This window comes from Temnothorax americanus, unplaced genomic scaffold, assembly GCF_048541705.1.
Source record: "Temnothorax americanus isolate GAGA-0224 unplaced genomic scaffold, ASM4854170v1 Scaffold3, whole genome shotgun sequence".
NCBI classification, from domain to species: domain Eukaryota; kingdom Metazoa; phylum Arthropoda; class Insecta; order Hymenoptera; family Formicidae; genus Temnothorax; species Temnothorax americanus.
The window spans coordinates 3,239,944-3,254,031 of record NW_027509442.1 but is presented as its reverse complement, the minus strand read 5'-3'; the positions used below and the strand labels follow the sequence as shown (position 1 = coordinate 3,254,031).

Below are 14,088 nucleotides of genomic sequence, written 5' to 3'. Positions count from 1 at the left end.
CTTTCGTATTACATCGATCGGTATCTGTTAATCGATGACTCACTTAGAGTGGATTAAAAATCTTCCCCCTCCTTTTCCCAACGAATCAGATCCGAAATTTCAATGTTGTAATATAAAAGAATTTTAAACTGAACACATTTTGCGTGTGTTCAACAAAACTTAGTCGGCTCTCCAGTCATTACAAAAATTTCAATTTGAGATAAAAACGCCATTTACGGTCCGGGATCTTGCGGCATAGCTTATGGATATATTGTATATGAATATTGTGTACTTTTTCGCAAATTCAGTAAACTCGGTAAATCGGCATTTTTCTCTCTAATCGATTGTATATCACAACGCTCCCCCGTTTCACCTATATTATTAAAAATTTTAATATCTTGATAAAAAAAGGTTGAGAACCCCTACGTTAGATGAATAGTATAAACGCGGCCATATACGGCACACAAACTATTTTAGCAATATCGGAACGTTAGAGCTGTACCGACGTTGCAACGAATATTCTATATGTTATACGGGAGAATTCGTTGGCTCGCCAATTTTCTCTACCGCCGCGCCGGCCGCCCGCAAATATAGCGTGACTCGTGCTTTACGGATGCAACGCGCGATCGAACGCGATTGCGCCGTTTTTGTTACGAAGCACGAATAAGATGGTTCCCACGTAACGCAGAATATTCTAGAACAATATTGCAACAACGCGTTCTCTTACAATATAGCTGATGTATATTCGAATGTCGCTGGAATATTCTGTGCTGCTACGAGTTACGTGAAATATATACATATAACTAAGCCGGCTTGTACAATCGATCGTAGGTGGTAACTTATAATTAGCGATAGTAATTTCAGAGACGAATCTGACATTGATTTAACGATCCAACAATATGCATCGTACATATATATGTATATCTTATTGAACCCTTTCTTATATACATACATGTAGATATGCCGCTATTGCGCCTTTCCTATCTGCTATCTAGATTGATACAGTGTTTAATAAAATTTGACTTTTATATTTTAAGTTTTTTACAAACTAAGTAAATTGCGCGAGACATATGAGGGCAGATTACATCGAGCGGAAATTTATACAATATTTGCAATATAATCTTAATAAACAAAAAGATAAAATTAGTCGCATATAATAATAAAAACGTCAAATGAGCTGTGAAAATTAATGGAGCGATCGATATGTCTGCACGTGCACGCGCAATTATGGCTCCGAGAGCGCGAACTCTACACTCGCTAACTTTAATCGCTTGAGGCTCTGTCGTGACTTTGATATTTGCAGTGTTGAAACTTTTGACTCTAATTAACCTTTTAAAATGCGCAGTTACAAGAATTTATTTAATATTTTACGTAACCGTGTGTGTATGATCGCATTACTCGCGGGCAATGCTTCTGTTATACGGAATACAAAATTACGAGAGCTTTTCTTTTAAATGTAAACTACGTATCTGAAATCTTATAATGCAAAAGTCTGTATAATATTTATTATTAGTTTTATATAATTAAAATAGAAAATTTTGTTAAATTGTTTCGTTAAAAAAAAAATATATATATAATATATTTGCATTAATATATACATATATAATTTTCAATTTTTTAATATTGGCAAAATCTACCGTGAAATCAGAAAAAATAATGGGTGTGATAGCGCGTAGATCGTTAACTATAGATAATATACATAAAGAAGAAAAAACAAGAGAACCGAAACGAAGAAAATATATTTTTGCAGTTCGTATATAATGATTTCATCTTCGAACATTTTTCTAAATTAATATGCGTTAACAATAATTGGAAATGATAAAATTTATCATATTTTGAGGAAAATTCTCTCCAGGTTTATTTATTATATATGTCTAAATTTAAATTGCGATTTAGTGTTCTTTTCTATCACATTCACATAATTAAATTTGAACGCTCTCGAAAAATCTGTGTTTTGTTTCGTGTCGTCGACATGGCCGAATCCTTTGGATTACTAGTTAATATGTAATTAGTTTCTTTTTTTCCATCGCGATTGATGCAGTAAAATTCCGATCGCTTTTTCTCCGCTTTATCTTCCTGTTACGTAATATCTTCCTATCGTCGTCTCACGTGAGAAAGGAATGATCAATTGATTTCCACTTCAGAATATCGTGATCATCACGTTGAAAGGTCGATGGTCGTGCCGGATAGAAATATTACGCCTTCCGTAAAAATTTTTTCGCGACCATTGCAGCGTTGGCAATTTCCGCATTCGACGTATTCGCATGCGAGATATACATTTTAATGAGCTTATCAATTAATTTGACGCGAAGGACATCCTGTCTACGTTATAAGGTTGCACTCTTCAATGGATACTTACAATGAAATGAACGTGAAACTTCTTTTCTCAGCCTTTTTTCTAATTTCTTTTTATTTTCTGTCAGAAGAATTCCGATAAATTAATTTATTAACCATGTAATTCTCTTTCTCCTCCTTTTTTTCTTTTGACGCAAGAGAATTTGTAATGTGCGTTTCTTATTATCACCGTATAATAAAGATGGCTATCGATGAAATAATAATACAATTCAAGAAGTTGACAAGTATAGATACTTAAAAATCAACTTGCATATTTATAAACCAGTGGTTTTGCGATACTGCAGAAACACCACGCACGTACAGATGCAAATGACGGTAATTATATAAGTATGCCGTCTAAAATGTATCATCTCTCATTAATAGTCGATTTCACTCAATACGTCAGCCATATGGTAACTGAAGTAGCAAGCTGACGTTATCGGTCGTAATTTTGACGTTAAAATGACGGAAAAAAACGTTAACTTGCTACCTGGGAATATAGAGTTGAAGTAAATGGCCCCAAAAATATATCGCGTGCAAGCGGTGCAAGTATGCGTTATGTGCACACACACACACACACACACACACACACACACACACACACACACACACACACGCACAAACACACACGCACACACACACACACAAACAAAGATTTATTTGTCTTTATTATTTTTCTCTTTCTTTCCTCGCCTCTTTTTCTTTTTGCGAATTCCTAGCTATATGTGTTTATTTCTTTTAAATCCAGAAAGCGTGCACACATAATGCGGCCAAAAATATTAATATTTGCTTTTTGGAACACGTTCGTATGCGTAGGTGCAGCCACTTGGCGTCCGTTACCAGCGTATCACATGTACGATGCGTGAGACACTTTGAATTGCAATATCGCCGTGATGAGCACTGGAAGAACACTGATTTTAGATACATGTAATATTACGTCTCATTTGGTCTCCCCTATTTTATAGTATTTTTATATTAACTTTTTTTCTTTTATCATGTCGTGACTAATTCAATTTTATCTTTACTTATTTATATTTTCTTATTCATGTGTGTGTGTGTGTGTCTCAACTTCTTTTATGTTATTTGTCGGCTGATAAAAATTCCGTGTAGTTCGAAACGTTCCGACAGTTAAATTGATAATAATTAAATCACATTTTATTTAATTTATAATTACTTAATTTGCCCGTTTACGTCTCCTACGATCTTCAGTTGCTTTACATTACATCCAAGTATAGAAAACAATACCCGTCGTTATTTAATTCCACGAATGTGATATATGAAAAGATAATCAATAATTACCTTATCGACAACTTATTATCACTCGATCGAAGTCTGTGATCAAAGTAACAATCTATTACTTAATTGGCTGAATATAAATATTTCCTTGCGATTTTATCCTCAAAATTGTATTCCCGATATGGTATATATTAGTGTGTAAAATGTTTTTATTTCTTTTTTCCAAATAAAAGCTCACCGCGTTTTCGAAAAAATGCATTTTATTCAGATATGTCCGCATATATTAGGTTTACTCGTGTTCTAAGGAGCTCTAATGTTTAATACTTGACAATTGATATTTAACATATTTAGTCAGTCTATATTTGCATAGCCAAGTCCGTGTCGAGAGTCGAGAGCAGATTATATCGGTAAAATTTTGTGATAAAGATCTAGAGTTTGTAGACAAAATATGATAGTAGAGAAATTGGACAATATTTAACAATTTCACAGCAGGACAGATAAAAATTGGACAAATCTTGTATTTCACTATTTAATCCTTTCACGTTTGATTTCATTTTAGTAGAGGAATATATATAGTTTAATTATTTTTTGAAATCTTTGGCTGAATACGAACACGAGATCAAAATATGAAAACTTAAAATTAACCAATTTAAAGACTAAAATATTTTCCAAATCTAATAAAAAGCGTTTATTAAAAATATTCATTACAGAATTTCTGGAGTCGTTTAATACGATAACATAATGGATTCGGAATGTAAGAAATAAAATATCCTTAAATGCCAACGAAAATATGTATCGACAAAATATATATTAGAAAGAACTAGATAGAGCAAAGTCCAAGTTTTCGACCTAAATCTATATCGTATATATCATGCTCATCTTAACTTTTACCTGTAGAAATCTTTCTTTTTATATTTACTATACTTTTTGTTAGATAAGATTGTTCATAGAAATTAATATTTGTTAAGACTGGAAAGTGTAGACCTCCGTAGGAGAAAACGAGGACTAACGCATAAGAGATTGGATTATGATAAAAAAAAAATAGGATAAAGAAGAAATTAAAAACAACTTTTATTGAGATGCGGGGAAATCACGTGCAGGATTACAATAGATATTGAGTCACCTATATATTTTGTCGAAGATGCGAATTTATGTTGGATGGTCAACAATGACTTATTTGTAGCGGGCAAACAAATATCAAACATAACATACATATAATAATAATGCTAGCTTAAAAAAATAGTTAATAATCGATAGAAACTTTATACAAGTTTACCAAAGAGTCAGTCTTAAAATGTAATATAATATAATTGCCATATCATTAAAACGCTGATGCTTCTTTGGATCTTAAAGGGCAGATCGACTAGCAATATTTGCGAATTATCTTAAAATTTTCGTTTCTTAGAGCTATGATATAAGACAACAATGTAGATGTTGAATACTATTTTACGTTCAATTTTGTCACATTATTAAAGTGTTTCCTTCAGCACGCGATACTGTTGCTCAACATAATTTCAGAGAAAAGAGAAAATATATTCTGTTTCATCATTATTTACTTATTAAGATAAAATATATTTTGTTTAAATTTCAGTTGGTAAATCCTCCGGGTGAGGGTTAAGAAGATAGCATTGTGATATAATAAAATGACAATGTGGACATTGAATAATATTACGGTCATTCTCGAATATAAAATACCTACATGCTGTGCTGTGATACGAGCTCGATACAATGTATTTAATTTATAAAATGTGTTGCTTCATTTATACACTGCAAGTTATTATATGTACAACTGTAAAATGTACATCGATAAGTACAATTTGTATTAATCTGCTAGTCAAAAGAGTCTCTGATCAATTCTTGACTGATTTCTGGTCTCAACCATTCAACTCTTTTTGTATTTGATCCAGCGACTTGCCCTTGGTCTCCGGAACCAAGAAGTAAACAAATAAAATGCCGATGGCGCAGAATAAAGAGAATATCCAGAAAGTGCCGTAGGAACTCAGGGCGGCGGTCATATCAGAGTAAAATTTGGTGACTATAAAAGCCATAAGCCAGTTGAATAGACAGGCGCTGCTCCCAGCGACTCCCTTCACCTCCGGCGCAAAGATTTCCGGCATCATCATCCACGGGATTGGTCCAAAGCCGAAAGAAAATAGTATGAGAAAGACGCAGAGCGGAATGAGCGCGAACCACTTGATATCATCGAAGGCAGTGGTATATGTAATACAATAAAAGTAAACTCCGAGGAGCAGAGTCATTAGGAACATCACTATGATCGATGCCATCAGTAAAATCCTCCTGCCCAGTTTATCGATGACGAGAGTACCAAGGAACACCGATACTACTTGCACCGCTCCTACGATGATACTAGCTGTACTGGGCTTCATGGAGCTTCCGGCTTTGGTAAAGATGTCCGAAGAATAAAAGATGATGGAGTTTACTCCGCTCATTTGTTGAAAGAGCATCAATCCGTAAGCGATTATAAAGCCTTTCTTCGCGGCCGGGGATTTGATCAAAACTGCGAACGACGCACCGCTCCGCCTGGTTTCTTCGAGCGCCTCACGATGCTGTTGCAACTCGGCTTCAACATTGTATTGATCGCCACGAAGTCTGACCAAACTCTTCCTGGCGGCTTCCTCATTACCTTTCTTCAGGTAGTACACTGGAGTCTCCGGCATGAAAAAGAACGCTCCGAAGAAGATCAGTGGCATAACCGCGGAGATAATCGACAGAGTCCTCATATTATCGATAACGTCCCCAAGGACGTACGAGATCAGGATACCTATGGTGAGCATCAATTGGAAGTAAGAGCCGAGCGCGCCGCGAATCTCACTCTCGGATATCTCTGCCGTATACAGCGGGGCAGCTACGCAAAAGGCTCCACCACTGACGCCGGTAATGAATCTGCCAAAATAGAACTCGAGTACCGAATTCGAGAAGATGATAAGTAGCCAACCAACGGTGAAGGGAACTACCATGAGCAGCATGGCAGTCTTCCTCCCGATTAAGTCCGCTAGCATGCCAATGGGAATGCATATCGCACCCGCTCCAAGAGTGGTGAGTGATCCTACCCAGGAGAATTCGGCCGGGCTAATTGGTATACGATAATCGCGCACTAGATTCACCCCATTTTCGCCGGCAGGCGATGACCAGCCGAGCACCATGCCACAAGCGAGAGCGCCGAGCGTCGCTGCTATGCCTGCCATGTATTGCGGCAACTTCTTAGCTTTGCCAAGCTGGCCATTATTAGAGACCAAGGTCTGTTGCGAGATAGTAATCTTCTCGGGCATGGCTTGACCACTCGCTGACAAAAGTGGTGTACTCTCGTCGGTCTGGAAAAGAAATATTAATTTGAATTACGATATTGAATTATATAATTTTTCATCGAATCTCTCTTACGAAACATAAACATAAAACTTTAACAATTTGGATTGGAATATAAGGCAATTTTGAAAGACAATATTATTTGTATCTCGAATACAACTGCTATTTTTCATATAAACTACACAATTCATTTATATAGAATATTCTGTAGTCAATATATAGCTTCTATTCAAGAATGACATTTATTTGCTTCAAAAAAACCTGACAGGAATTATTGTTTAACATTGCCCTATATGTTAAAATCTTTCCTTTTTTTTTCATTTTCTTATAATTATGACGATTATTTCTATCTTCTTTTTAAGCTTCAAAAATAAAATTATAATACAAATTAATGGAAGAGAAAATAAGAATCTAAAAAATTTCTTATATATATTATTTCATCGCATATCATTTCATCAGCATTTCGGTCAGGAATGTTCGGTAAATATATTAGATAAAGCGGGGACAAAGGAATATGTTATTGAAAGACACAGGGATGATATACGTACGGTCGAGCATGTTGCTGCCGCATTTTCGGCTTCCCACACAAAATCCGTTACCATTGTGAAATCCTTTTAATCTAATTTAGCAAAGAAATGCAACAGTCCTATAATATCGGTTTGACACTTTGACATTCCAGATACCAGCTCGTATGACAGTTCTTATGATACACGCGACTGCATGTGACGCACTACACGTTAAGTATCTCTGAACGATTTGATGGAATGACGAGGCGCAGACGACGCGGTATACGATACAAGAAACGGAGCATTTGTCGGTTCACTTGCACCTTGCACCTTTTGCACCTCAATCTCACGCTCTTTCTCTCTTTTCAACAGTCAAACATAATATCTCTATCTCCTTTCAATTGCCAGAAAGTGCTGAAGAATGCCAGCGCAGCTGAAATCCACAACAAAACATTCGGAGTCGCACTTGACATCTACCGGCGAAGGTAACAATTAATTGCGCACCAGAAAAATGTAAATAATACCGACATTGTTTATTCTTTTTTTATACGCATCTTCAATTTTTCCGCCAAGAATTGCGGAAATTCTCACGTCAGGCGTAAGATATTGGGAATACCTCATTTGTATAAACAAAAATTGTTTTCAAATATATGTGCCATCTTGCTGTTTATTTATACATTTTATTTTTAATTTTGTATTTATGTAATACAGAATGTTCATGGCAATGATCCACACGATTTCAAAGGCAGCTGCGATAATCTGACAATGAGTGAAAAAGATTATATGACAAAACTATGTTTGTTGTTTGTTTCGCGCGAGCTGCGACTTACGAAATCGAAATTTTTTTTCTCGCGAAAGATTCAAGATCTCATTTTGTTTTTATGATCTTTTTTTTGTGATATTGTAGGAAATATCGAGGCAAAGTTAACGATTGCTCAAAATATCATTTTTATCTATAATTAAGATTATTAAGAAAGATTTAACTTAATTATGTGACCAAAATGTTCAGTAATAATTAATACGTTACATGAATGACTCGAGATCTCTAGATTTTTAAATTTAAAAAAGTCGCGCATTACAAATCATATCATTGTGACCTTCCTACTTAATACGTAGATAACTTGGTTTCATATTGAAGATTATCGCGGTTTAAAAATCGTTCGATTACATCTTAAAAATATCATTAATCTTATTTCACCGCATTTAATGTTATACAAAATTTCAAGTAATTCCGACCTTCGCATACCTATGTACTTGTTCAACTTGAGCATTTGATAAACATTTTATAATCATACATATAGATAATACAGATAATTCTTGTGAACAGCGAAAGAAGCGTAAATTGCTGTATTTTACGTATTATACGTCACTTAAAGAGGGACACTAAAATTTGTACAAATTTATATCTATTAGAAGTTTTTAAACTAGCATTTTTTGCCTTTACATCATGATTGAGCAACAGTCTCAAAAGGAGATCATATATCGCTTATTGAATAATTTCACGTATAACATTATGCAATATCACATTGAGGAAAAAACGTACGGAAAAAGATCATAAAAAATAATGAACAGCGGTCGCGCGATGCTTAATGGAAAAAAAAAATCGTTTAGATAAAAGTTTAAACGTTAGATAACAAGTATTTAAAAACGCGCCAAGTTGCATCATTTCGTGAATTTTAACGTTCGAAGTTAAAGATATGCCTGATTTATATTTATCGTTTATATTTATTATTAAATGAAATTGACGTTTGATGTATACATATACAGCGATGCGCAAGAAGTCAATCTTATTTTCTTCGCTTTTTTTTCGACGAAATGCTAATCGGTTTTTTATTGCATCATAAATTTCCATCAATGACATTGAAGTCTGGTAATATCGAGGAGAATAGTATAAAAATGTCAGAGAGAACTCATATCCAATTACGCGAAGCTGCCATAAAAAAAATGATAAGTTAATATCTACGAACACGCGCGCGTGTTTGTATGACGTTTTAGATGGTGAACGATAACGAAAAACAAGATATAATTCCGCTCCGGTATTCTGATAATAAACAACATGGATTACATAAACAGTATGTGTGATGCGTAAGAAATACGTGACGTTTTCAGTGCACGTCAATTAATCACGATATTCATCTTTTAACTGTTAATCTGTCAGAAGTTCGACAATATACTCTTGTTCATACAAGAATGGAATGAAATATTAAGATTTGAATTAAAGATTCTCCGTAATGCGACACGTAATTTGCTGATTATCAGTCCGTATTATCAATGAATGTGTGTGATAACACTGATAACCTATTATACAACGCGATATTAATATATATAAAGATTTATTGTAGTTTTATTGTGTGTAAAACAGTTCGTTTCTCCATATATGATAGCCCGCATGTCATTTTGTTATCTAAGATCGTGAACCTTCACCTTTTGCACGAGTGTCGTAACACGATTAATCTTCATTGAATCCCGAGTAATTTCTCTTTCATGGCTCGCAGACTTGCTTGTTCCGCGATGTTATACAGTTTCACAGGCCGTTTAATATAGTTCAAGCATCATCGGATAATGCGCTAATTGACACTTCATGTATAATTGCAACGCGAAGCCAAAGTGAACGTCTTGTATTCCGTATACTCGTGCAATATATTTGCGCTCAATTTCTGGAAACGTTCAACTTCAAATGAATGGAATTTTTTCATAGTTACCGATTATTTTATCACGATAATCGCGGTATGTCAATATTTCCCTACGACATTATGCTTCTTAAATTATCGTAGATATCGTAGAAATCAGTGTGATACGAAATATCCGCTCCACATTTTTATTCCATTGTTTGACGATTGTAGAAATTGGATAAATATTTTCTCTTTTTTATTTGATCAAGAAAATGTGTGTCATCCGTGTCCTATTTATTCTATCCTAGATGCAATTCAGCATCGTTTTAGCAAAAATGACAATTTCTGATGGTTTTCTGACTTAGTATTTTAAGGAGCCAATGTAAGCTCTTGCAACATTTATAAATGTTCGATATAAACACTAACATCGAATTATTGCATAATGTTATCGCGTGAGCGCACGTCGCAGCGATAACAATGCGATATAGCGTCGAGTACCAAGGGTTAAGTTTTAAGTGTCGATGAGATTAAACACGATTCCGCGAGTGTATTGACAAACTTTACTGCCATAATTGCGGGCTATATTCGCCTATAATCGATTGGAAAAAAAATTATTATCCTCCGTAATATGTGTATGTCGTGTTTCAAGAATATATATAACACAAAAATGTGTTTATGTGCGAAAAAATATTGTACCCGAGCTGTGCGAACAGATAAGGTATACCACCTTAGAAATCTGATTGCGACCAGGATGCGATTGCAAACAGGATGTGAATAATCGAAACATGTTATTTAGACTTGATCTACTAATCCCAGATCATCAAATGACATCGTCATATGAGATAAAGAAAGTAACGTAACAAAATAATGTAAGAAATGAGAGTTTTCTATTCCGCAATTCGATTTGCTTACACGCGAATTTCTGCGAAGCTTATCCGTTAGAACGCATTCACGACTATCGTTATCTTGCACTTGTCTTGCTAAATGCTAAATGTGTTAGTGATGTGCAATACCGTGGTATGTTGAAAATCGTTTGTGATGTATCAGATATTATTCTTTTTTTTTTGTATGACAAATATCCAATGATATTCAAGCTATATTATGAAAAGTTGCTGAATTTAAATTGTATCTTTAAATCTGACTGTATACAATTACGGTACCAATAATGGACAAACAAAATTATTAGAATTAATTAAGAATAATATTCAAAAGAAGTAGGTATTTCTACGTAATATATATATACATAGAAAATATGAATAATTTATAATATGTTGTCATCGTTTTGAATATCTAACATTCTTTTCGCATTACAGCACATTACAGATGTGTGCTCGCAAATACCTTGCAAATATGTATTTAATCAACAAATGTACTAATTAAGCGCAGCGATTGCTGAAAGCTTATTAAATGGCAATTAAACGGCACCTTATTTTCGCACCTGCTCGAACAACGCGTATTTCAATGTTAGAACTCGTCGATCGCGTCGAAAATGATTTATATAACGATCCGTGTGGTTTCTTATGTAACAACCCGAGGGAGGTACCGTCCGTAATTTTCGTTTTGTCGGGTTTTTCCATTCGTTCATCGAAACGCCCGCGCCGCCGGCCGGCTCGCGGAAATCGACGCGGAAAATACATGCTCGCGTTTACGTCGTAATAAGCTGGCGAAATCACGAGTTTATTAAACCATACGCATAAATCGCAACAATTGAACCGCCGGTTTATGGATTTCCCCCTTATCTTGCGTATTTAATGATTGCGATACTGCACACAAAAACCGAAAGCATTCAATGCAAAGTCGCACGTGTGGATATTAACCGCGGAGCTGCGAAATGTCCCGATGGTGTATTAATTAAATGTATTAGATTAATATATATTTTCATATATGTACTCTCTCATATATGTACGTATTTATCAATGTATTTTTCTTTAATATGTTCCGTGCATTGAACTAAAAATGTAAGAAAATGTAGAATAGCGCAATGTAGAAATGAGAGTGTGCGAATTAATAATAGATAAATATGATAAATGGCGATACGTATATTTTTCACGGTGGCTACTTATGAATAATCTGAATCATATCATATTTAAGAATATAATACATTCACTTGCACGTTTATACGCCATGTGCGTCGATGTGTGTATATTTTAGCATATTATATTTTACATATGCGTGTATTTCGACTCTCCAATTATTTTTCGTTACACAAAGTTATAAATAGAATTGTAACGAATTATAGATAAACTAAAGTGGGCTGCTTATAAATGACGTCGATGCGAGTATTTACGCATTAAAAGAATTCGCAGAGTAGGAAGAAGACATACGACGTAAAGAGTTTATAAGCATGCATCGATAACGCGCGGCGGTAACGCTACGTTTTAAATATATTATTTTGAACTTGAACTTATACGCGGCGTTGCATATTACGGAGATAAAAACCGCGTGACGAATTCGAATTCGGACGAGCATGTTTTGCGAAAATACGTGAAAATTCAACGTGCTTAACTCATTCTTAACAACCATAACTATAACCATTATTTTATCATGCTACTCGACAAACGCTTGCAACGCTTTTTGCGCGCAGTGTCACTCGCATTGGGGTATACGCGCGATTTATTTAAAAAAATCGACAGGCCCGTGTGTGCGCGACGTACCTTGTTATTTTTATATCCATCCAAAAAGGGATTTAATATCGATTAAACCCCTTACAGGATCACGGCAATACTGATAGCTTTCATAATAAAATGTCATCTTTAATCATAAGATTGTCATCACACATGCATTGCCTGATAGTATATCGCTCTTCAGAGCGATAAAATCCAAAATTAAACTATGTTACATTTTTCACGTTCCTAGCAAAAACAAGTATATTATATACGAAATGAAAAAAAGAAGGAAAAGATACAAAGGAAAATGCGTCAAAAAAAGAGAGGTGGACGAACGTCGCGTCGTCGTTATCGGCGCGTGGCTGAGAAACTGTAATTTAGCGAACTAATTAAAAAATGTTGATTACATACCGTGACCTTCCTCTGGTCGTACGAAACCTCCTTGATAGTCAACGGTCCCTCGTCGGGGTGGTCGCGGGTATACGGAGGGAACGGCTGGCTATCCTAAAACCGCGAGCTGAGTCGTACTGACCAGCGCGTGTCGTGGCGTGCGGCGGAGTATGCGGCGGAGACCCGCGCCGCGACGGTAATCATCGGCCCCGGCAAGAATTCAATTCTTATCAGTCGCATGCAGTATGTCGAACGTCAAGATATACGTATATGTATATCTTGATTTAATCGGCGCGGTTGTTTGCGCGCCGACACCGCGCAAATGGATCCGCGAAACGGGACGGATCATCCGTGCCATCGTATATTTCCTTGTTCGCATTATCCCTGTTCGGTTCCGTTCGGTTCCGTGTTCCGTTCGGAGTAATTGCCCGGGCGCGAGATTGCATAATGTCCATGTTTTCGCGATCCCCGCTTGGTCCGGCTTTCCCGTTCCATTCGCGACGCGCGATAATTGCACAGAAATGACGCGATGTCATCGTCTTGGGGATTTACGACGAAATAATAAGTAAGCCGCGTTATCGAATGTGTAAGGATGCTGGAATCGTTCTCTCTGGTGTACATCTGGACCGCAATTTTTTTGGTGCTACCATCGAACGTGGTAGCGAAACGCCAGAAATAATAAAGATAAAAGTACACGTTATATTAAATTCGTAGTGTCAAATGATACTCAATTTGAGTCATTTTTAATCATTCCCGTTGGTAATAATAAAGTTAACCCTTAAATGCCACCCGGGGTCCAGAGGACCCCAGACCCTTTACAATTATATATTTTCAAATGTTTCCGCCAAGCTCATGCTTCCTCTGATGATAGTTGAGTGATCGAACTACCAGTGTGTACACTTAGCGGTATACTCAGTTTACTTAATTTTTTATACTATGTTGAAATTGAAATTTTAACAATATAAGCATTTTATTCTCTTTTCTAAACCTTGAACAACATTGAAAAAAATTTTCATAACTAAAGATCAAAAAATCAATGAGTAAGGAGACATTTTTCATGCTGGGGTCTTTTAGACCCCTCATGTCATTTACGAGATTCTT

At 35.6% G+C, this 14,088-nt stretch overlaps 1 protein-coding gene across 2 annotated transcripts; it reads right to left on the bottom strand.

Moving 5' to 3' along the window:
• Positions 1 to 4,596: 4,596 nt before the first annotated feature.
• On the bottom strand, positions 4,597 to 13,327 carry LOC143900177 (facilitated trehalose transporter Tret1). 2 transcript variants are annotated; one of them, XM_077411222.1, is made up of 2 exons: positions 13,009 to 13,327; positions 4,597 to 6,881 (listed from the first exon to the last, which is right to left on the bottom strand). In XM_077411222.1, the coding sequence occupies exon 2, from the start codon at positions 6,837 to 6,839 to the stop codon at positions 5,424 to 5,426; it is 1,416 nt and encodes a 471-aa protein (XP_077267348.1). In that variant the 5' UTR covers positions 6,840 to 6,881; positions 13,009 to 13,327; the 3' UTR covers positions 4,597 to 5,423. The 2 variants fall into 2 exon arrangements, with proteins under 2 accessions (XP_077267348.1, XP_077267347.1); XM_077411221.1 differs by lacking the exon at positions 13,009 to 13,327 and adding an exon at positions 7,422 to 7,641.
• Between the last annotated feature and the right edge of the window lie 761 nt (positions 13,328 to 14,088).

Bases quoted from the DNA above. Each gene is read 5' to 3' on its own strand.
- LOC143900177 (XM_077411221.1), bottom strand. From the start codon at position 7,475: ATGGTAACGGATTTTGTGTGGGAAGCCGAAAATGCGGCAGCAACATGC. The intron at 6,882-7,421 runs GTACGTATATCA...TTTCTTTTCCAG, and splicing joins CGGCAGCAACATGCTCGACC to ACCGACGAGAGTACACCACT.